Consider the following 23,412-nt stretch of genomic DNA (forward strand, 5'->3'; position numbering starts at 1 on the left):
TTCTGACCTCTGTGATGGCATTCCCTTTCCCCACCACACCATCAGACATGTCCCATCTGCTTTCACAGAGGTCCACACAAGGATTGGTCACCCTCTGGGAAGGGATCATCAACTTCTAGAAAAAAGTTTCTCAAATTTTATATTGAATTAGCAGCTGAAATTCTAACCAACATTTGATGAGAATCTGATGGGTTGGCAGAAGGCATCTGGGATGTGGTGAGGAGTGAAATTTATGTCTTCATTTAATTCCCACAATCCCGCAAAGGAATACCTGTCAAGGCCCACTTTATACCTGAAAAAAGGTACGAAACAATTAAGAATTTGCCCCAGGGTTCCAAGAGGAAGTGGTAGTCAGGATGAGAACCAGGTCTGACCGGACCCTTATGAGGCCAACCTCCATTCAGACAAAAAAGGCACCATTCAGATCTGAGGGGAGGCAAGCATCTCGGGAAAGCGTCTTTCTAACCTGAGAAGAGGTAAAGTGGAGGCGAGGACAAGGACTCAAAAAAGCTGTAGTATGAGTCCATGGTGGGTTAAAGCTCTGAACTAGAAGTACTGGAGCTGAAACCCGGACACCGGGTGCCCTGGCTTGACCCCAACACCGGGTGCCCTGGCTTGACCATGCCCGTCGTGCAGTCCACAAAGTCTACTCGTCAAGGACCTCAAGCAGGTTAGCCTTGCTGATAAAATGTTTCAGAGCTCTTATCTGGCTGGAAATGTGCAAAAAGTAAGTGAGCCAAACTCATTAATGAACTCAGAAAAGCCTAGAGACACGATCGGAGGCACCCGGGGGGAGAAGCAGCGTTGTGGCATCCGAACGCCACTGTGAGCGCCCGTGGCTGCCAGCATTCCTTGCTCCTGAGGTAACACCACAGCTCAGGCCGGTGAGCCCACGGCGGGCTCTTCTGGGAAGCCTCTCTGCTTACCAGGTGGAGCGGGGCCTCCTGCCTGGGGCTTCCATTGTAGCCCTTGGCACACTGGTTTGTCTCTTTGCAGCTGTGGCTGTTTCCACCCCGGGGACACGGGCATCCCAAGGGCAGGGCAGGCCTCTCCCCAGCACCTGGCACCTGGCCAGACCCCTAATGTCAGCCCCACACTGTGAGTCGGGGCCTGAGCCCAGATTGCAGAAGGACAAGACAAAGGCAGGCCCAGCGGGCAGCCAGGCAGCCACAGGAGAGCCCCGGATGTCCTCCAGGCCTGGCAGGACAGCTGTTGAAGCTTGGCTCCGTGGGCAGAGACTTGGAGCCAACCCCGGCAGCCCCTTCCTCGGGGCCCAGGACTCCGACCTGGCCAAGCCCACAGCCTGAGAAAGCTGGGCAGAGCTTCTTGCCAAGGAAGGCTATTGCCATTTCTAAGCAGGTGCTCTGGCTCTATGGGAAGGAGGGAAAGTTCAGAGAGGTTGCTGGGGAGGGAGAGAGGGATGGGAGGAAGGGGATCAGGTGACAGCAGGGCCTTCTGAATAGCACCAGAACCAGCCTGGCGACTTGGGGAGGGAAGTGGGTTAAGGAGACAGACCAGTGAAGTCCAGTTGTTGCCAGGTGAGTTTGGTGGAGAATAAGCAAGAAATTCTATTTGAAAAGAGCCACAATAAAGAGCGCTTGTACCTGATTATATGGGAGCTAAGGAAAGGGGGCCCAAGTCAGCATGCAGGTGTCCTGGAGTGCCTCCCAGGATAGGCACCTCTGACGTTTCTGAAGGCTACCGAGGAGTCCATTGTGAGCAAGGGCACATGAATATGCAGCCCGAAGTGGGTGAGTGATGGGTCTGGGTGTGGCCAGATCAGGGCACCAACAGCCCGAGCTCCTGCCGATACATACCGACGGGCAAATCCCACCGCACTGAGGCCAGTCTGGAGGAGCGGGAAGTCCAGTCACATCATCATACCGTGCCCCTGGCACTTGGGCCTCTCGGCGACCAGGATGTAGGATCGAGGATGCCTCTTCCTCTGGGGGCCAGGCACACTCAGTCCAGGAAGGTTTGTTTCTGCAGCCTCTTGAGGTAGCCCGCCCCCAAAGAGTTTCACGTGTGGAGTGTGGAGTATCAGAGGGCGGGGGCAGCCTCCCCAGGCTTAGCCCTGAGGGCATGTTTTTCGAGTCCTCTGGAACATGGTCTTAACGACCCTTTAAATTACAACTCAGGACACCCCCATCCCTGGCAGAGGCAGTTCCCAAACAAAACCTACACTTGCTTGTGCAAAGCACTGATGTTCTTGTAAATGTTGGTCTTGACCAATTTTGTGACCCATGAGTGGGTTATACCTGCATCTCAGAAACACTGTTCTGAAAAGCGATCTGTTCCCCTGTGGAAAGGTGGGTGCGCCAATGCCAGTTCCCTGAAGAAAAGCTGAAGCGAACCCCTCAGCCCGGCCCTGGTGAAGGTCAGCGATGGGGTGGGCCCAGCCAGGTGCCGGGGCCGTCTGTGAGGGCGAGGAGGGGTGCTGGAGGGCCTCGGGACAACGTGAGCCCCACAAGGTCCCAGGAGGGAGGACGCATGAAGGCTGGGAGTCGCAGAGGGCTGAGTTCAAATCCAACATCCATTAGTTTGCAGTGTGAGCTTGGATAAGTAATTTAACCTGGATCTTAGGCCCCTAGTTTGTAACCCGGAGATAAGTATTCCCTCCCTCGAAGAGCTGCTGGAAGGACTCAGAATTGAATCCTGATGTCCCCAGCAGAGCTCTGGAGTATCTGAGGAGCAGACAGAGCAGTCTGGGAGATGGCGTAGGGACTGCACGCCCTTGAATTAGCCTTGACTTCCAAAAATCGAGCTTTGCCTACGGTTTCTCTGTCTTGCCTGAGACTGGGGACACTGCACGCACCGGTCGCCATTCCTGCTCCCTCCCTCCCAGCGCCCCCACCAAGCTTGCGGGTCCTGAGTCACCTGGTTTCTGGTCCCATCCCACCCACCAGCTCCAGCCAAGCGGTCACCATGCGGTCCCCTGGGCCCTCCACCCCCCTCCCCAACCCCCCCCAGCCCTGCGTCCCTTGAGGGCAAAGGGGGAACCAGCCTCTACCTGGCCTCCAGTGCCCAGTAAGGTGTCCTGCGTGTGTTGATGGCTGGGGGCGGGTAACCCCCCCCAAACACACACACACACACAGACGCCCCCAGCCTCAGCAAACTTCCAGCTGCAGTCACCCTGCAGCTCTAAGCGAGCCCGCGCCAGGCAGGGCATTGCGCCTGGAGCCCCGTCTCCCGCCCGGACCCCCAACGAGGCCAGGAGGGACAGCACGGGGACCAGGGACCACGGCGGAAGAGCGGGAGGTACGCGAGAGAGGCCGTGAGGCGGGCGAGGAGGGCACCTCCCCGGGCAGCCAGGTGGCAGGGAGGGAGCACGGAGGGGGAGCCGGCCGTCTGCGAACTGTTGGGACCCGCAGGGCTTGGAGGCCACACGCACCTCTGAGCAGAGAACCCTGGCAGGGAGGGCGCGGGGCGGTTGCCCGCGCGCAGTGGCCTCCTGGTCGCTCGCCAGCGACCGGGTTCCATCCGTCCCCGATCCCAGGGCTCCTGGAGCAGGCCGCGCCCTGCGAGATGTGCACTCGCCCCCCTACGGGCCCCTTGGCCACGGGACGAGGTGCCCAGAGGAAACGCTGTGACAGGCGATGGCGGGAGCCGGCCGGCCCATGACAGCGCTTCCCTCCCAGGCCAGCACACCCCGTGGCTTCGGCTTCTCCCCTTGATCCCCATGAAGGAGCATGTCACCCTAAGGATGTTGTCATGTGTGAGGCCCAAGTTGGAGCCTCTTTCTGTTCCGTGTAGTCCCAGCGTCTGCTGCCTTCTGGGGAGCGAGCTCCGGACACAGACTACCAGTCACCTGCCAGCAGCGGGGACATAGGTCAGACACAGGAAAAGACCACTCCTTTGCACGTGCTATTTTGTGTCCTTTCCCTCATCCTTCCTGTAAGTTCCTACTCATGTTACAAAACCCTGCATGGGTGCCCTTCCTGGGTAAGCCTCGCTACCCCGCAGGTGGCTGATCACCCCAGGCTGCGTCAGGGGTCAGCCTCACCTCAGCTGCCCACACCAGGCCTAGTGTTTGCATCTACCCTAGACGGCGGCCACTGGAGGCCGTTTTCTCATCATCCTGAGCAACTGTTGTCCTAGGGCCTGGCGCCTAGTTAATGCACTTGGTTCCAAGAAGGAACATTCTGCTGCTTGTGTGGGTGACACAGGCTGACCTGGCGAGCAGCTCCCCAGACAGAGCAGATGGGGACGGTCAGACAGGGGTCCAGAGGAATCCAAGTGCCCTCCCACCCACACAGTTCAGGGCCCCTGGCACTACTTTAGTCAAGAAGTGCACATCTACTTCCCACACGGTCCAGAGTGTCTACTCCCCTCTTCAAGGCCTTCCCGGAGTGGGGGTGTGTGTGGGAGGGGTAGCAGGGGGAGGAGTGGGCCTTCATCAGAGATCCCAGGTCTGAACGTCCCGTCGTTGTGTAAAGGATCTCCATCTGTGTAAAGGAAGAGGACACAGAGCATATCTGGCAGGTCTGTTTTTTAAGAACTGAGTAGGATGTGTTGAGAGCCTGGCCCTGTCCCCAGGAAGTAATAGAAGCAGCAGCTCAGGATTCCTTAGAGAACTTCCTGGGCCTCGACTCAGCTGGAATTCTCTTCTTCCCTTTCTTCCCAGCTGGAGCCGGAAGGGCATGCTGTCCGCGATCACCATACAGAGAAAAGAGAAGTGCCTTCGTCCCTAGAAGCTTTAATTCAACATGAAACTTCATGACCTCCAGGCCAGAAATTGGGGTACAGGAGCTGCCAGTGTTTCCCCATGACTGTAGTTTCTGACATGGGGCCATTCCCAAGTTTTGGGGGCCAGGTTGCTCTCTGAGCTGTCCCAGCACCCTCTTCACATCCTGCAGGCCCCTGTCTGCTGGCTCCCCGGCTCCCCTGCTGGAGCCTCCCCGTTCTTCCTGCACACCTGCCTCCCCACCTCCCCGCCTCAGTCTCCCCATTCTATAGTGCGGAGGGGCTCTGGGAGCACGCCTCAACCCCTAGCCTCCAGGGGGCAGTAAAGAGGGGTTTTAACTGGCTCCTGCAGGTTAGGCCTGCAGCAAGATCACTCACAGCACACTCCACAGGATTGTCTGCCTCCTCCCTCATCACCTTTCCCTCAGGCCACATGCGCCTTTCAGTGACCTTGCCCACTGAGAGCTGCTATGACACTCATTTTAGCAAAGGCTGTGTGTTTTACCAACAGCCCTGAAGCTGCCCTCTGCAATCCCTGCCCACCCTCACCCCCCAGTATCACCTACCCAAAGCCCCTAGCTCCATTTCGTCTTCTCAGAAATGTACCTTGCCCAAGGCTCCTCTCCCAGCCGAAGGACTATCTCTGGAAGCTTCTGCATCTACCTTGGCTGTCACCCCAACCCCAGGGGACAACGCCGGCCTTCCCCTCTGGCAGGCCCAACACAGCTCACTGCTGTGCCCGTGTCCTCCCTCCCTCTTCCCCCACCCCAGGCCCCTACTCTAGGCCATTCAAGGTCAAGTGAGCATCCAGCCCAGAATTTAGAGACTCAGAGCAAGAGAAGCTTCAGCTTTGCTTTTTAATAATTTAAGACTGACGCACAGCCATCTACTCCCAGAGAGTCCCAACCCTTTGGGCCGAGAGCTGGGAAGCACCCAGGTGGAGAGCCCATCCCCCTGCCGGTACATTGTCATTGCACTCCCTGCCGGCCCACCCAAGAGGCCACCAGGGAATCTGGGCAGAGAGCAGCATGTGGCTGGGGACACCCTGGCACCAGCTGCAGCTGGAGTCCACACTCCACCAGAGAAGGCAGGCAGGCCCTGCTCGCCAGCACCCGCCCTGGGCAGAGGCAGAGGGCAGGGGGCTGTAGGGAGCGGCTGGCCAGACCTACTGGCCACAGCTGCCGTTCCCTGACCTTGGTCTCTGGTTCATTTTTTCCCCCTTAACTTTATATAACACAAAAATTTCCCAGAGATTCTTAATATTCTGGCTACCAGATAAGCTCTCGTGCCAGACCACATGTTCCAATTTTGGGTTTGGAATATATGGCCAATGGCTGTAAGGCTGTTACATTAGGACATTTAACCCATTTCTGGAAAAAGAGCCAAGTGTCAAATGGGACATGGAGAACTTGAGACTTTAAAGGCAGGTTCACGGCCAATAGGGCCAAGCACTTTCTTTGGTTCTGGAGTGTAGAGGCTGGGAGAGCCCCTGCTCGGGAGTGGGATGAGACTTGGGAGTAAGGAGACAATTGGGGGCTCACCCAAGTACCCCTGAATCTCTCTCCTCCTCCTGCCAACAAAGGTACAGAAGGACACTGACACCACTCCCGGCATGGAAGGAGAGCCATGTTTTCTGTCCCCAGTTCAGCATCAATTAACATCCTTAAACAGAACACACCATCCCGCCCTCCCCCCAAGGTGCTCGATCCCAGCGGCCCCACCACAGCCAAGGGGCTACACGCCACCATGACCTGTTTTCCGTCCACGAAGCAGCTTCATGCAGTGCATTTCCAGCCATCCTTCCTGGGGTAGGTCAGGGCAGCCGAGGGGGCGACAGTGAGGGCAAGAGCAGCCCTGGGTCACCGAGGGAAAGGTCTGTGCCTCAGCACACGGACTGACAAGCTCTCTGCGTGGGCCAGGAGCTCCTTAACGTGAGCCAAGCCCAGCCCTGCAACCTTGGCCCCATTCACCTCGAGGATCTCATCCCCTACCCCCAGCAGTCCCGAGTACAGCTTGGCCATGCTCGCATCAGCCATCTCCTGCACGTAGAACCCTGCAAAGGAAAACAGAACAACTGAGCACATGAAATCCAAAGAGGCAGCTCTGTGGGACCCTGACCAGGTGGGCGCTGTCCCAGGCGGGGGTTGCGGGGCGGGGTGCAGGTGCTCATACAGCGCACTGCTCCATGCATGCACACGTGCACACACACACGTACACACCCTCATTAGTCTACCTCACAACCACAACTGGCTTTCTACATAGATACAGTGTGAAATGATACCTGAGGGTAACATTTCATTTTTCTCTTTTAAAAAGCTGCACAAATAAGGCTTTAATGAAAGAACACTTTCAGCAAATAATGCTTTAAGCTGTTATTATTTGTGTATACCCCAGTGTGAATGAGGTAATCTCACATTTTCCTGAGGTGAGCTTTGATTGTAGACTAGGAAGGAAACTGATGTTTAAAAGTTAAGAAAAAGACCAACTTCACTCCCGCCACTGGTTGGGGTTCACAAACACCATCCAGTCGCTGCTTTCAGGTAGGTGGGGCCATGGGAAGGTATCACTGGAGTAAGGAACGTGGCTGAGGTCAACCCCAAACCTGGCTTGCTTCGTATTCCTGTTAGGACCAGCCTTGGCCTCAGTTTTCCTCAGAGTGATTCCTCTCTGGGATTTGGAAGCACCTGGGCAAAAGCCCAGGAAACATAGAAATTCCACCCCCTACTTAAAAAAAACATGCTGGCTCATTTGTCCCTTATTCACACACATCTTGTGCCCCACACTGCCCCTAGGAAGGCCCTGCCTGGCCTGTGTGACCATCCCTGGGTCTCTTGGGTGCAGAGTGAGTCTAGGCAGAGCCCACTTCTTCCCCTTTCCCTGCGTCTGACTCGGGGAGCCCACATCAGAGGAGCAGGCTCTGTGGGGCCTTGAGGCTGGCGAGCCTGAGCTCCCTGGGACTCTCCTGGGTGCACAGTGCAAGCCAGTCCTGCTGAGGGACCCCTCTCACCTCGACTTCCTCTGAAAACCTTCCAGACTCCCCTTCAGTTAAGAGAGTGAAGAGTCTTACGGGGAAAGCTGGGCACCAGCCCGCACCCCCTCACACACTGAACGAACATGGGTGATCTGAGAGCACAAGGCCAGGCTGTGCAGAATTCGGGGGGGGGTCACTCAGCGCTGCCTGAGACGACCTCGCAGCTCCCCAGCCCAGGCCGCACACTCCACTCTACTTCTGCGTCCTAGTATCCGCTTCCTTAGAAAGGGCCTGCAGGGCCTCTCCTCTGGTAGCTCGGTCTCCGGCCTGAGGGCATTTAACACACTTGAACCATAGTGGGATGTCCTGCCTCTACTCCCACCACCCCCGCCACCGGCCCCACACGAGCTTTGTTCGGCCCAGCTTCCAGCAAGCCTTGCAGAGCCACCCTCTGAAATGGGGGTCTGGAAGCACTGAACTCTCCCTCAAGGCACCTGAAGGTCAGTCGCTCGGAGTCCAGCCAAAGCAGCCTCTGACACAGCCCGTCCCGGGTCTGACTTGTGGAACTCTCTCTCAGCGCGGGGGCTTCTCAGCCAAGCCGAGCCTTGGCCTCCAGGCTGCCTCCCTCCTGATGAGGGACGCCGACCATCTCAGGGGCTCAAGGCCTTTCTCTCAACCCCTGGCCTCTCTCTGACCCCTTCCGTCCGGGGGCTCTAACCGCTTACTTGTCCTGTCTGCATGTTGGTGGCAGGGAGAGAGGGCAGGTAAGGAGGGGAGAGGGGGGCCTACAGAAACAGCCGCTGTAAGCAGGAGGTGCATGTGGGGAGCCATGAGAAACCCCAAAAGCATGTAGCCAGGGCTGGACCAGACTCTGATGTCGTGCCACTCATTCTGGGGAGACTCTGGGGTAGGCTTCACCACAGAACGTCATGACAAAAATAGGACGGAGAGATGGCTGTCGTAGGTATTTATTGTTTGCTGGAAATGGCCTCTGTTAGGCACGTCTGATCTCTCTGTGGCACTCAGAAGTGGGAGGCCAAGCCTGCTGTTCTCATGTGCTCTCCGGTGTGACAGCCAGCAAGTTCACCCCAGCACCTTGATGTTTTGGCGAGGAATGCGGACCGGCCCCAGCTCACGGCCCCCCTGAGGCGCAGCAGAAGCGACCCCCAGCAATCAGAGGACAGTCTGTGGCCCGCAGGTACCAGCACCAGTCGCGTCCCGTGTGCCTGGGGGTCTCTGTGAGATGTCCAATGGCCAACAGCAGCAGCAGGAGCAGGGCACCCCCTGGGAGGACAGGGAAGAGCTCGTACCAACCCAGGTGAGGGGTTCCCGGGGGGTGGGCCAAGGCAGAGCCCAAGGAGCCCTGGTCACTAGAGACCCCTGCCCAGCAGACGTCAACTCCATGACCGTCTGCAACGCGGCCCAGCAGGACTCCGGGGGAGGCTGAAGGGCGGAGCATACTGCCTGGGTGTGTGTGACCTCACACGGAGAGACGGGGCAGATCATGGAAGTCCCTGGTGGAGTTCTGCTTCCCAAATACAAATGCCCTTTGTGAAGAGGGAAGGGAAGAAAAGTGCCAGGCACTGTCCCATGGACCTCACGGGAAGCTCCTGACTCTTCCAGGCAGGTCTGAGCATATCTTCAGCTTAGAGACGGGAGAACTGAGGCTCAGAGAGGGTAAGTAACCTGCTGGGGCCACACAGCAGAGCAGAGGTTCTGGAGTACAAACCGTGCCACGTCACCTACCTCTCTGCCCCTCTGAAAGGCCTGCCGCCCCTCACCTGAGGAAAGGGGAGGTGGAGTGGCTAACAACCTGCTAGCGCTTTGGGAAGACCAGCCCAGCTTCACAAACGCCATCTGCCTGTGAGGACAGATGCCGTACCCGCCCTGAGGTCCAGCGTGGGGGTAGCTCATCCTCTTCCTCTCATGCTCAGGTAAGATCCATCAGCAAACTGAGTCACACCGCCTTCAAGTCTAGCCCTTCCCACATCCCCACCGCCTCCCCAGCCCCAGCCACCACTGTCAAGTCTTTCCACCAAAGTATCTTTACAAAGGGTCTCTCTGGTCCACCTTTGGCTCGCTAGCGTCTGTTCGAGGTCTAGCCGCCGGGCAGCGACACGGTTCCAGGCGCAAATCAGAGCACGATGGTGGGGCTCCAAGTCCCGGAGCCTTCCAGCTCAGTGGGGGAGTGGGGGGGATGGGGGGGATGGGGGGGAGGGAGCCAACGCCCTCCCAGGCTCAGCCTCTCTCCCCCTTGCTGCTTTGCTGCTCTGTGCAGATCCCTCCAGCCTCCGCCTGGACGGCTCTTCCTCTGCACACACAAACCGCTCCTCCCTGCGCCCCCCACCCCACCCCACCCCCGTTTGCTCCAGCATCCTCCGCTGGGACAGGCTGCCCCACCCGCACACCTGTCCTCCCACACTCCAGCCCTTACCCGGCTTTGCCTGGATTTGTGTCTTCAAACTCTCTGCTAACTGGCACCTCATTTGGAGAATATATAAACGTGTATACTTTTTTGTAGGTACAGCTGCCTCCCTCCCTGGAACGTGGGCTCCTGAGGACGGGGTCTTTTTCTGTTCCGTTCCTGCCCTACCCTGTATCTGGAACACCTGGCTTGGGCTCAGTGCAAACGTGTTGAAACAATGAAGGATGGAGGAGAGGTAAGAGCTCGCTGTGTCTGCAAACCTGGCAGCAGAGGCAGATTTTTTTTTCCAGGTGACATGACTTTGACCGAGGCGGTCACTCAGCAGAGCGCAGCCAGGGCCGGATCCCTGAGAACGTCGCCCTCTGGGGCCAGCGCTGCGGGAGGGGCTCAGACGCCCAGCCAGGCGGGCGCGCTCCACATGCCCCGACACACTCAGCCGCAGGAGGAAGGAGCCATTACACACATCAGCCACATCAAAGGGCTCCCGAGACCCAACAAGCACCGTCTCCCTTGGGCGCTCCAGCAAAAAACCTTCAAGGTTCCGGTTTCAGGATGTCAGCGGACAGTACAAGGGCAGCGGAGTCTGCCTCGCCCTCCCTACCCACCCCAGCAGCCCCGCACCTGACTCTTCCCAAAGACCCCCTGAAGGGAGAATTCCAGCTCTTTGGCTATGAGCCTGTCTGAGTCTGGAGCTCCACGTCTCAGCCACATTCTGGAAATGCCCACAGCCAAAAGTGATTTGCTAAGGCCCCAGGGATGTGGAGCCCAGAGAGGGGCCATACCTGCGTCGCGGCGCCCTTCCCCGGAGGCCACGCAGAAGCCAAAAGAGCCCTCCGGGGAGCGTTGTAGCTGCAGCTGGGTTGTGCCATCTGGGAACACCTCCACCACACGGCCCACCGTGCGCGCCTGGCTGGGGGTGCTCACGTCCTCCACACTGAGGGCACGCCGGGGTGAGGCCTTGGCTGCTCTGCCAGGGGACCAGAGACACAGTGAGTGCAGAGAGGGCTGGGCCCTGGGGCCCAATCACTCCCCACCTTAAAGATGACAGACACCTCTTCTCTCTGAGGCTCCGCAAAGCCCGCTCTGAGCCACAGGCCCCCTACTTCCCCCTTCCCACCCCCTCCACACAATTTTAGATCTTTGTGGGTGCACAGACCTCTCTGAGAATCTAACAAAAGCTATAATGTTACAGAACATTTCCAGGAGGGAACAGCCCACTTGAAGTGCTGCCATGGAGCCGCAGGGAAGAGCAGCTACCCCAGAGGGTCCTGTCAGGGGGGTGGGAGTCCTCTAGACAGGGACACAAGTCAGGTGCCTCTTTGGGGACCCTGTCTCTGGATCTCTAATCAGATCTTCAGCTGGGCTCAGGAAGCTCTCTGAACATTCTAGTTTTAGCATATCATCAGACAGCAGAGGGATGGAGGAATCAAACCTTCCAACTCCCCCCATTCCACCAACTCCACACCTTTTCAGAGCTCAGGTGCACAGGGCAAGGCTCTGAGGTGTGGGCTCCAAGACTCCCATGGCACCTGATGAAGGACCGAGTTAAGCTTACCCCTCTACTGACCACGCTCTGGATTTACCCCCCATGCCACTTGCCCACTCTTACCGGCCAGCTGCACTGTAGTCCCCTGGCTCCCCTACCACGTAGAGGCTGGACCGGTCTCCCTTGCCACTCAGCAGAGAATGGAGGTTCTGAAAGGAGGCAGCTTTCCGATGTTGGTGGGACGGCGACACCTGGTGGTAAGAGTCCAATATTGCAGGTAAGAAAAGCCATGGGGCCAGGGGTTGGCAGAGACCTGACCCCAACCATGAACTCAGTCGAGGGTTTTTTATGAAAGTGGGGATACAAGCTTTTGTCACTACCTCAAAGTGCCCGTCTGGAATCACCATAATTTACTCAAGTAGATGGGTCTATACAGGTGATCTGAAGGTTCAATTTTTTTTTTTTTTGGCCAAAAAACTTAGCGCTAGGATACTAATAATTTCATTTATAAAGAAAATCTAATTTTCTCATTAAGAAATAAGAATGAAAGCAAATTAATTGAAGAATAATAAACATGGCTTTAGAGTTAAAATATTAACACTTTGTGATTCTTTAGTATCGCTTTTATGATTGTTTACATTAAAAATTTTTTATCTGAGGATTTCCAGGAAAGATGGCTGAGTACAACAATCCTAAGCTCACCTTGTCCCATAGATACAATGAGATAACATGCATATCAGTGTAAGTAACCCATAAAACAACCCAAAGACTGGCAGAACAGACTCTCTGCACCTGAACGTAGAGAAGAGTCCACATTGAAGAGGGTAGGAGGGGCAAAGACTGGGAGCTAACTGGACCTGACGGACCATCGGAGGGAGGGAGAGACACTGGGGTGCAGAGAGAGGAGAGGACCAACCCTTCGCACCAGGCATACCAGGCATGAGGAACCTGACATGGAAGATGAACCCTCATAACACCTGGCTTTGAAAACCAGAGAGGCCCGGGACGCCTGGGCGGCTCAGTCAGTTAAGCCTCTGCCTTTGGCTCAGGTTATAATCCCAGGGTCCTGGGATCCAGTCCCGCATCAGGCTCCCTGCTTGGCTGGGAGTCTGCTTCTCCCTCTGCCTGCCAGTCCCCTTGCTTTGTGTGCTCTCTCACTCTCTATCTGACAAATAAATAAATAAAGTCTTTTAAACAAAAAAAGAAAAGAAAAGAAATTTTTAAAAAAGACAAAGAAAACCAGAGAGGCTTCATTTCAGGAGTTCTTAAAATCAATGGGGCTTAACACCGGAACTTTAAAAATCAGTGGCCTTGGCTCTGGGAGACCTGGCGAGATGATAGGAAACTGAATCCCTGAGCTTAAAGAGATAGCACAACAAAGGGCCCCACGGAGATACAGCAGAGAGAAGCAGTATGAAAAACAACTGGGATATATGGGAGGGAGATTTGTTTACTAATAGAGCCTGTGCTGGAAGGGCAGGGATCTTTGGGAGACTTTTCTAGGATCAAAGGAGCTGGTAGGCACCTCCCCTGCCCCTCAGCCTAGACACATGGATAGCTAGGGAAACAAGCACAGCACCAACACTTATCACCTAACTTGCTAAGAGCATGGCCCATACCCTCATTCTCTTGTGCATGTGGCCCCTCCAATATGCCCTTGGCCAGAGCCCATTCAAAGTGGTGCCACAAGCCTGAGTGCGCCAAGAAGCCCCAACAGTGATTCCTGCTCTGAAGAGAGGGGATGATGACCATAAACATCAGTCTGAGACTGTGGCCCCAGCAGGGGGCTGGGGGCAGACATCCAATCTGACTGCAGGCCCTGCCTACCAACAAAAACTTCTTGGGGAGCAACATAGAGAAAACATCCTGTAGTTCAATACTACTGCATCTCTGGCAAACTCCTGGTCTGAGTCAAATCTAAGACAGCCCAACAGTAGCCCATTAACATCACAGGGACCAAACATTGCCTGTAAAAGGCAAAGAGAGCCACTGCAGATGACTAGACTGAAGGCACAACAGCAAATAACATACAACACACATACGGGACACGACTCAAGCGCCAGGTTCTGATGAACAGAGCACACTGCCTTGCAGGGCATGACAGGAGCTCTTGCTCATAAGGCCACTATTTTCAAGAGGAGACATAGCTGATTTCCCTAACACATAGAAACAGACACAGAGTTAGACAAAATGAGAAGACAGAGGAATATGTCCCAAATGAAAGAACAGGACAAAATCAGAGCAAGAGAGCTAAATGAAACAGGGATAAGCAATATGCCTGACAGAGAATTTAAAGTAATGGTCAGGGGCACCTGGGTGGATCAGTTGGTTAAGCATCAGACTCTTGATTTCAGCTCAGGTCATGATCTCCAGGTTGTGAAATCAAGCCCCATGTCAGGCTCCACTTTGGGCATGGAGCCTACTTTGGATTCTCTCTCTCCCTCTCCCTCTGTCCCTCCTGCCCCCTTTCTCTCCCTCTCTGTAATAATAATAATAATATAAATAATGGTCATAAAGATATTCACTGGACTTGAGAAAAGAGTGGAGGGTCTCAGTGAGACCCTTACCAAAGCATGAAAAAGAACTAATCAGAGATAAAGAACTCAAAAACTAAAATGAAAAATAATATACTAGATGGAATAACTAGTAGACTAGAGGAAGCAGAAAAATGGATCAGTGACCTGGAGATAGAGTATTGGACAGCAATCAAGCTGCAAAGCAGAAAGAAAAATAATAAGAAGAAATGAAAATGACTTAGGGAACTCAGTGACATCATCAAGCATAAAAACATTCTTGTTATAGGGATCCCAGAAGGAAAAGAGAGAGAAAAGGGGGGCAGAAAACTTACTGAATCTGGAGAAGGAAACAGAGATCCAGAGCCAGGAGGCATAACGAGCCCTGAACAAAATCAATCCAAGGAAGTCCACACTAAGATATATAGTAACTAAAAAGGTAAAAACTAGTGACAAAGAGAATTTTAAAAGCAGCAAAAGAGAACAGTTACATACAAGGGAAACCCCATAAGGCCATCAGCTGATTTTTCAGCAAAAATTTTATAGGCCAGAAGGGAGGGGCATGATACATCCAAAGGAAGAAAACCTGCAGCCAAGAGTACTCTATCCAGCAAGGCTGTCATTCAGAATAGGAGAGATAAAGAGCTTCTGAGCCAAAAGTTAAAGGAATTCATGACCACTAAGCCAGCCATTGAAGAAATATTGAAGGGAACTTTTTGAATGGAAAGGAAAGACCATAAGTATGAGTAAGAAAATTAGGAAGCCCAAAGGCAGTAAAGTCAAGTACATCTATAAAAATGAGTCAAAGGATTCACAAAGTAAAAAAAAAAAAAAAAATGTAAAGTAGGACACCATATACTTAAAATGTGGGGAGGAGAGGAGTAAAGAATGGGTTTGAACTGAAGTGACCATCAACTTAATGTAGACTGTTATATGCAGAAGATGTAATTTATAAACCCAACACTAACCACAAATCAAGAGCCAGTCATAGGTACGCAAAAAAACAAAGAGAAAGGAATCCAAGTATATCACTAAAGAAAGCCAACGAACTGTGAGAGAAAAGAGCAAGAGAGGAAAGGAACAGAAAAGAACTACAAAAACAACCATAAAACAAGTAACACGATGGCAATAAGTACATGTGTATCAATAATTACTTTGACTATAAATGGACTAAATGCTCCAATTAAAAGACACAAGCTGGTGGGATGGAGAAAAAGCAAGACCCACTGCCTACAAGAGATTCATTTCAGACCGAAGGACACATGCAGGTTGAAAGCGAGGGGATGGAGAAACACTTGTCAAGTAAAAAGATATGAAAAGAAAGCCAGGGTAGCCATACTTATATTGGACAAAATATACTTTAAAACAAAGACTGTAACAAGAGACAAAGGATACTATATAATCATTAAGGGGACAATCCAATAAGAAGATACAGCAATTGTCAGCATTTTCATATCAAGCCGCCACACCACTGCATCCGTGAGTGTCTGGGCTCCAGCTTGGTTTATGTGGGCATCCACTAGCCAGAGGTGTCCTGGGGTTTCAGAAAAGCCAGAGAGAGGATATTTTGGGGGTCTGAGAGTGTTCAAAAATTTTTCCATATTAATTAACGGTGACTGCTTCTTCAATTTATACCATTTTGGCTTATGGACGTTTTTGTAGGAACTCTCTAATTTTGGACACAAGGAGAACCTATATCAGGAATATAAAGATCAAGGGGTGTTTCCTCAAAGAATTCACACTCCAGTGAGGGGAGGCAGACAAAAATCCATTAAAATACTACATGGCAAGTTCCCTGAAAGAGGGAAGCACAGGATAGGATGGGAACATAGAGCAGAGCCCCCACCCCCCCTGCCCAGCTCAGCCCAAGAAAGGATTGGAAGCGGCTTCATGGAGGAGGCAATTTCTGAAAAGTTGCCAGATGAACAGACATTAGCAGGGAGAGAAGGTGCGAGAAACATTTCAGGTGATTCAAAGTCAGTGTGTGGCCTAATGACAGAGCAGCAAGGTCAAGGATAACAGAGAGGGCGTTAGAAGGAGAGTGAGGAGAGATGAAGGCAGATCACAGAAGCCCTCTGGCCATGTCAGGTGATCTGAACTTTACCGTGTGGGTGATAAGGGGCCAATGGCGGATGTTCGGCAAGGGGGTAGATAACCAGATCTGCGTATCAGAAGGACCACTGTGGAAACCAGGTGGAGAAAGACACCACAGGGATGCCAGTCGGGAGGCTCTCGCGCTAGTCTGGGTGTGAAGTGAGCTGGGCAGACTAACAGAGTCACTGTGGTCATGAAGAAGGTTCCAGAATGATCAGGCAGTAGACTCTAGGACTTGGCAGAGGCGTCAGAGTTGAGGGAGAGACAAAGGGAGGAAGAGAAGCTTAGGATGAACCCATCTGGGGTAGCTGCGTGGAAGAACAGAACCATGGGGTGCTGCCTACCCCGGCGGGGAGCCGGGTCTCGTGGATCAAGTGTGTGGAGGCCAGTAGCTTCCGTTTCTCCACCCGGGCTCTTCGGGGGGCATCCTCAGCCCTTCCCATCATGTCACCTTCCATTCCAGTGGCACTGGCGCCACTCAGCCCTTGGCTGGGCCCTTCAGACTCACCAGATGCAGGGACTGTAACGACGGGGCTTTCTTCACTCTGGGGGTGCTGGTGTGGGGCGCCGGGCCCAGCGCGGGGGGCTGCAGCTGCTCCACACTGTGGCTGCGGGCCTTGCCCAGCTTGGGCCTGACACCGTGGCCGAGGGCCTGGAAGAGCTTTTTCAGCCCCAGGGTGGAGGCCAGGCTGGTGCTGCTTTTCTTGCTGCTGTCAGAAGGGGCAGCGGAGCGCGGCCCAGGTCCTGCGCTCACCCCCGGGGGTGCTCTGCAATGCAAGGGTGGACGTGAAGCGGGCGGCAGGAGGCTGGGGGGAGGGTGGACTGTCCCTCCGGGTCCTGCGGGCCCCAGGACGGCCAGCCTTGGGGACGACATGACAGGTGGCTACAGAAACGCTGAGAGGACATCCGCAGGATGCTCTGCTTGGGCAGCTGTTCCCGACAAGAGCTCAGGCAAGACCCTGCGCCTCACCTCCAACTACGGGCTCACCCACCCATTCATTCAATTCATTCATTCAGCATTTCTTCAGAGCCTCTGTGCTTTCTAGAAACAACAGGGGTATGTGACACAGCACAAAGTCCTTACTCTCAGACTAGTAAATGAAGGGAAAAAACCCACAACAAGTATCGAGACATGCCAAGCCGAGAGAGAGGACGGCCAGCTCTTTCTGAGAAGATGGCATGGGGCTGGGAGCCGTACGGTAAGGGGGAGCCGTCCCGCCGAGGCCGCAGGGGAGAACCTGGGGCAGGGGGAGGCCACAGCTCCCCGGGCAGGAAGAGGCCCCATGTAGGCCACTAGTACCGGGTCGGAACCTGCAAGGCAGGCAGGTGGGCTGGATTCCACCAAGCACAGAAGCCAAGGATTCTATTCCAAGTGGGAGAGAAAAACCACTGGGGGTTTCCAGCAGGAAAATTGACATTATTTAGTGGCTGCTGTGCCAAGAAGGAATGTAGGAGCGACTGTTGAGGCAAGAGCCGCTGGGGCTGCTGGAGCTGTCAGAAAGAAGTCATGCAGCCCAGATGGGGAGAAAGCAGCTGGAGGGAAATGCCAGGGGGTCAGAGAGGCCGGGAGGAGGCGAGTGGGAATGAGCACCGTGTGGATGGTGAGTTTGCCAGAAAAAGGCCTGGGGAAGCAGTTCCGCCAGGGGCCTCTCAGACACCCTAGTGCAGAAGTCAGGGGAAAGCGGATATATGGGGCTGGGGTTCTGGAGAGCACAGGGCGCCAGAGATGGGGACCTGGCTCTCGGTCACCAGGAATGTGGTGTAGTGCAGGAAAGAACGTCGTGGCCACACCACTGGCTCACCAAGACTTCGGGGACTCGGGGCGAGGACTCAGCCCCTCCGCGTGGAAGGAGAGAATGAATGGAAAGGTGAATGCCAGGCTTGTTTCCAAGCCCTGAGTCAGAAACGAGCACTCCCACCAGGCCACCCTGCCTGGGGAGCACCCCGAGGGTCGGGACTGTCTGCTCAAGTGTGCCGAGCACAGTACCAGGAGCTTGAGGCCTGGGGAAAGAGGAAGCGCGTGCAACACACTCAGAGTGGTGGGGAAAGGAGTCTTACGGTGCCATGCCCAGAAGAAGCCTAGGAACCCTCTACGGATTTCGGAGTAGTGAGGCCAGTCATGCCACAGAGGGGGGGTCTCTTTCTCCACCCAGCCCCCCACCTCCCACAGTCATGGCCCTTGCTCCCGTCACTCACCGGGATAACACCTGCCCTCCAGGACTCATCTCTGGCCTCTGCAGACCTCCCTCTGGCTCCTGGCTGGACTCTGGCTCCTCCGAGGCCAGGGAGAGGGTGATGCTCACGGAGCTGACCGTGCCAGCAGCTGCGGAGTCGGGAAAGCCCTGCACTCCTCCTGCAACGACCACAGCCCTCCCGTGTCGCTGAGCCGTCCCCGAAGGTCATGGTCAGGAGAGGGGACATGCCCAATAAGAAAGGCGGGAGCCCCAAGAGAGAAGCAGAGGCAGTGGAGAGCCCCCCACACAGCAGGACGGGAATGAGGGGCTGCTTACTGCTATAGTTCCCCACCCGCAGCACCGCAACTGGTACACAGCCGGTGATTAATAAATGTACGATTAATAAAAGTATGATGAGGGGGCTGCTGGTGAGAAGTCATGCCCTTCCTATAACAAGAGACATGGTCGGGAATGGGGAAATTCTGCATTCCTGGGACGCAAACCACAGTCTTGTTGGTTGTGAGGTCTAACAGCTGTAATGATAGGCACCTTTCTGGAGCATGTCTGAGGTGCTCGGCAATGAATTAAACCCTCTACAGAGATGATGTCATGGGTTCCCAGGAGACAGGCTCTCCTAAGACCTCAGGTTACAGAGGAAGAGCCTGGGGCATGGAGGGCTGGCGTGACCTGGCCAGGACCTCCTGGCTAATGAGAGGAGGAGTCCGAGCCGGAGAAGGCCAGGCTGCCCAGAAAGGCCAGAGGCTGTAGGACAGGAGCCTCTCAGGAAGTGGCTGGGGGCAGCCAGCAGCCGGCCTAGAGCCCGCCCCACAGAAGAAACCAGATCTTAGAAGAGGGTGGGCGGCAGGCAGCTCAGGGGAGTGCCTGCCTTCTACAGGCTCCTGTCAGCAGGAGAAGGAGAGGGAAAATGTCTGTGTCCCCGTGTGCAGCAGAGGGGGTGGCGAGGAGGGCACTTGGCCGTCATATCTTCGGTAATGTCAGCCCAGTCTACCAGCTCTCTGCCCTCTTTCACTGTGTTTCCAAGCCCTGGATCCCTCCCAAGCCACCCCAACTCCAGGGCTGTCACAGTTCTGGACAGGCGAAGGCAAGGCTGTGGGGGGCAGACCTGTTATCTCTGCCTAAGAGTGAAATGGCCGAGTTGCTCCCCTCAGATCACAGCAACAGGGATCAGAGCCCATGACCAGCGATGCCCAGGATCGGTCCACAATATAAGGACATCTTCCAAGGGCGGTGGTGATGCCCTTCACCCCTTTTTAGCCCTTCCTGCTGAAACCCAGGAGCCTGTCCAGGAGGACTGCAGGTCTGGGAGGGCTCTGCCCGCTGGCCGCTGCGTGACCAGATGGCAGGTCTGCCTGGCCACAGAAGGTCTCGAGGGCAGGACTCCTGCTGAATTCATTCACTTATGTACTCCCCACAGTGCCTGCTAAGATGCCTGGCATGTAACAGGTGCTCCATCAGTGCTGAACGAATGAATGAGGGAATGAATGAAACGAAGATATTGAAGGAAAGGGCCTCAACCATGTGATTGTAGGCACCGACTGCTCTAAGCAAACAGTAAACCTAGAGCTGTTGCACCATTCCTGCTCTGTTAGTAGTAAAACTCCCTTAAAGTCCAGGCCTCCAGCAGCCAGAGTTTGCTGCTTCTGTACACACCTCAGTGTCCCCCGCAGTCGGAGGGAATCACCCCTGCCTCCCTGACTTCTGCCTCCCCCTACCCACCCAGGAGGTGGCTAATTTGCGTCCAGGCTGATGCCGAGTCTTATACCCAACCCACAGACCCCGCAGGTTCTGGAAACACCTGCCACTGCTCTGAAGGGCTCCAAGAGGCCGCTGGGAGTGTGCACAGCTGTGCCATCGAGTCAGATGTAAGGTGAGGAAGGGCTCAGAGCACCTGGCCTGGGGTCTCTGCTTACCGTGGCTGCTGCCGTTCTCTGGGGGCAGCTCCTGGCTGCAGGGGCCCTCCTCTACCTTGCCCTCGAGGCCGGCCCCTCTGGGGGGCTCCTGCAGCCCCAGAGGCGTGCTGTTGTTGCAGTTGTTGGTGGACAGGGCCAGCAGAGGATGCCTGACTGGAGGGCCGCAGGGCTGGGTCTGGGCAGGGGAGAGCTCACAGGTCCTGGGAACTCCACTTCTCGGAGGAGTTAGAGGCGGGTCCAGAGGCTCTCCCTGCCTCCCGGGTCTAGCCAGGGCTGCCTTCCTATGAGACACAGGTGAAGTGGTTTTCCTTGAAGATGGAGGGGTTGGCACCCAGCCATTGGCGGAGAAGGAAGTCGGCTTCTGGGCCTGGTGCAGGGCAGAGGGCTCTGCGTGACTCTCTTGCAGGGAGGAAGCAGACACAGTCTGGAGAGACTCATGGCTTCCTCCATCCTGGGCTTGTATGCCTGGCACCGAGGACCCCAGCTTCGTGGAAGAGGCCAGGAGACAGGCTGTCCTGCTCAGAGCCGGGGAATCCACAGCGTGGACCCAGTGGTTTCCCGGCCCTGGTCCAGGCGGCCGCTGGGAGCCCAGGGAAGCTTTTTTGGATTCCAGGGTAGGAGGCTTGGTGAAAGCATCTTCTCTGGGAAACTGAGTCCCCTCGGGCAGGTGTCCCCTGCCTTCTTTCATCTCCGCGACGCCCTCCATGTGCTCAACCCCCGGCAGGTAGTGAGGGGCCTGAGGGCTCCCCGGCAGCTCCCATCCGGCCTTCTGGAACCACCTGGGGCCTCCTCGGGGCCTGGAGCCCCGTGGACGGGGGCTGTTGCCGCGGGCCGGGCCCCGAGCCCTGCTGGGCTGCGAGGTCCCAGCCTCCTCGCCGTCGGTCCTGCAGCTGTCGGAGGTGTCCGTGCTGTCCAGCGCGGAGTCCGCCTCCTCGGGGCGCACCGCGTCTCCGATGTGCGTTTCCCGGATCCACTCCGTGTGGCCCCCCGGCTTGGCAAGGAGGGGCCTGAAGGGGGGGCTCGGGCCCCGAGCGCTGAGGGGCTCCGCCCGCACCCCCGGCACCCCACTTGCTCCCTCGCGCTCCCGGAGGGCCCTGGGGTCCGCGCCGGGGCGCCGGTCGTCGAGGCAGCTGCCGCAGGCCTGGCACTTCCTGTCGCTGCCCCGCAAGGGCGGCTGCGCGGGGAAGCCCCTCTGCTCCAGCCGCCCCACGAGCCGGCAGAGCGCGCCCTCGCCGCCGTCGGTGCGCGCGGAGCCCCCGCGGACGTAGTGGGCGAGCTCGGGCTTGGAGCGCAGCGGGCCCTGCGCCGCCGTCTGCCCCGCGCCGCCCCGCGCCGGGCGCTGCCGCAGCCGCTCCAGGTAGCGGGACTCCGCGTCGCGGGCCGACTCGTCCTCGAAGCGCACGCGGGACGGGGAGGCGCCCCGCTTCGGCCACTGCCCGCTGCTGGACTCCCCGCTGGAGGAGTCGCTCGTGTTCCCGTTCTGCGGCGTGTCTCTGCAGGCAAAGGGCATCCTCGCGTCCGGGGCTGGGCTTCTCCAGCCGTCTCTGGTGGGGAGACAGGGGGAGACAGGTCACAGGCAGGAGACCCGGAGGAAGGTACCCCGGGGGACAGCTCCATGATAACCGCAATTCCAAAGTTACCCCACGGAGGTTCCGAGTGGCTTCCGAGCCCATCCTGATTCTGAGACCCAGCACTGCAGAAAATCGATATGCGCTTCCCTACTTTTGGCTTTTCCCTCTGTAGCGTGGCGCAGCCTGATTCAAGATGAAACGTTATATAGGAACAGGGGATGTACAGAAGGATGGCAGCAAAATCCTCGTAGTGGGGTGTGCGTGTCTGTGTGTGTGCGTGTGTGCACGTGTGTGCACATGCGTGTGTGCATGCACACTTAGGAGGCGAGCCTGGCATTCGTGGGCATCAGGTAGGGATGAACTTTCCCAATGCTGTATTTGCGATAAAGGTTTAATGGGAAAGCGAATTGTAAGTCTCTACAGAGCATGTGGTGACCTGAAGTCAGGGTTTCTAAGCATTCTTGCTCCCACAGTGTGGGAGTCAAGGTTCCTAACCATCTTGCTCAGACAAAATTTAGACAGAATGCTACCAATGTTTCTCCTTGGGCTCTGCATCTTGTCTGTTCGAGCACCCACCTACTGCCCTCCTCAGCTCCTTCCCCACACTCTGAAAAGCTGTGAGGACAAGGACTGTGCTAGGAAGAGTCATCCTGTCACCAGCCTTTGCTCCGGGAGACACTGTGCTGGTGGTCAAGTCCTGCTCCGCTCAAGAAAACACTACATAAATCTCACACCAGGGTCCCCCGGAGCCGGGGGAGTTTCCAGGCATTTCCTATCAAAGGCTGCCTAAGGAAGGACTAAATGTTCCCTTCCTTTCCCCTGCAGTGGCATCCCTGTCAGTGCACTGCTCAGTGTTTGACATTCACACCATCTTTCTCATTTATTACTTCTCTATCACTCACACTGGACTCCTGCCTTTTACCCAGACTCCTTGCCTCCTGTCTGCTGGTCCTTCTGGAGCACAGCCTTGTCACACTGTCCCCCAAGGGGGTACAAGATTCAGCTCCCAGTCTTTGTGGTAAAAACACCGTGCCTCCACCTTCCACAATGTTTTCCTCCCCAGCTCTACCCCCCACCAACCACTCTAAAGGGCCCCCAGGCTTCCTACCTTATCCCCCTCACGCAGCCCGCTTGCCCCATTTCCTGGGTATTTTTTTTGAGGGGGGGTGTCTTTTTTCTTAACCTGCCTGAATCAGAATCCTATCTGTTACATGTTACCTGCTGTATCGACATCCCATGTGTGATGGTTACTTTCATGCGTCTACTTGATGGGTACCATGGTGCCCAGCTACTTGGTGAAACAGTCTTATGGATGTTTTTGTGGAGACATTTTTTGGGTAAGGTTAAATTTAGGTGGGCGGGGGCACCTGGGTGGCTCAGTGGGTTAAGCCTCTGCCTTCAGCTCAGGTCATGATCCCAGGATCCTGGGATCGAGCCCCGCATCTCGCTCTCTGCTCAGCAGGGAGCCTGCTTCCTCCTCTCTCTCTGCCTGCCTTCTGCCTGCTTGTGATCTCTCTCTGTCAAATAAATAAATAAAATAAAATTTTAAAAAATTTAGGTGGGC

The 23,412-nt window shown here is 55.7% G+C and overlaps 1 protein-coding gene across 5 annotated transcripts in view; it reads right to left on the reverse strand.

The window, feature by feature from the left end:
- Nucleotides 1–6,436: 6,436 nt before the first annotated feature.
- KIAA1614 (KIAA1614 ortholog) overlaps nucleotides 6,437–23,412 on the reverse strand; it is a 48,525-nt gene continuing 31,549 nt past the window's right edge. For all 5 annotated transcript variants that reach the window (XM_032862714.1, XM_032862716.1, XM_032862713.1 and 2 more), the window contains exons 5-10: nucleotides 20,278–21,821; nucleotides 18,369–18,525; nucleotides 16,681–16,939; nucleotides 11,689–11,816; nucleotides 10,862–11,046; nucleotides 6,437–6,736 (exon numbers count right to left, since the gene is read on the reverse strand). In XM_032862714.1, coding sequence (XP_032718605.1) covers nucleotides 6,543–6,736; nucleotides 10,862–11,046; nucleotides 11,689–11,816; nucleotides 16,681–16,939; nucleotides 18,369–18,525; nucleotides 20,278–21,821 — 2,467 coding nt within the window. In that variant the 3' untranslated portion in view covers nucleotides 6,437–6,542. The remainder of the gene's footprint in view (nucleotides 6,737–10,861; nucleotides 11,047–11,688; nucleotides 11,817–16,680; nucleotides 16,940–18,368; nucleotides 18,526–20,277; nucleotides 21,822–23,412) is intronic.

The sequence above is a fragment of the Lontra canadensis genome, unplaced genomic scaffold (genome assembly GCF_010015895.1).
Source record: "Lontra canadensis isolate GAN:19392208 unplaced genomic scaffold, GSC_riverotter_1.0 scaffold24, whole genome shotgun sequence".
Lineage (NCBI taxonomy): Eukaryota > Metazoa > Chordata > Mammalia > Carnivora > Mustelidae > Lontra > Lontra canadensis.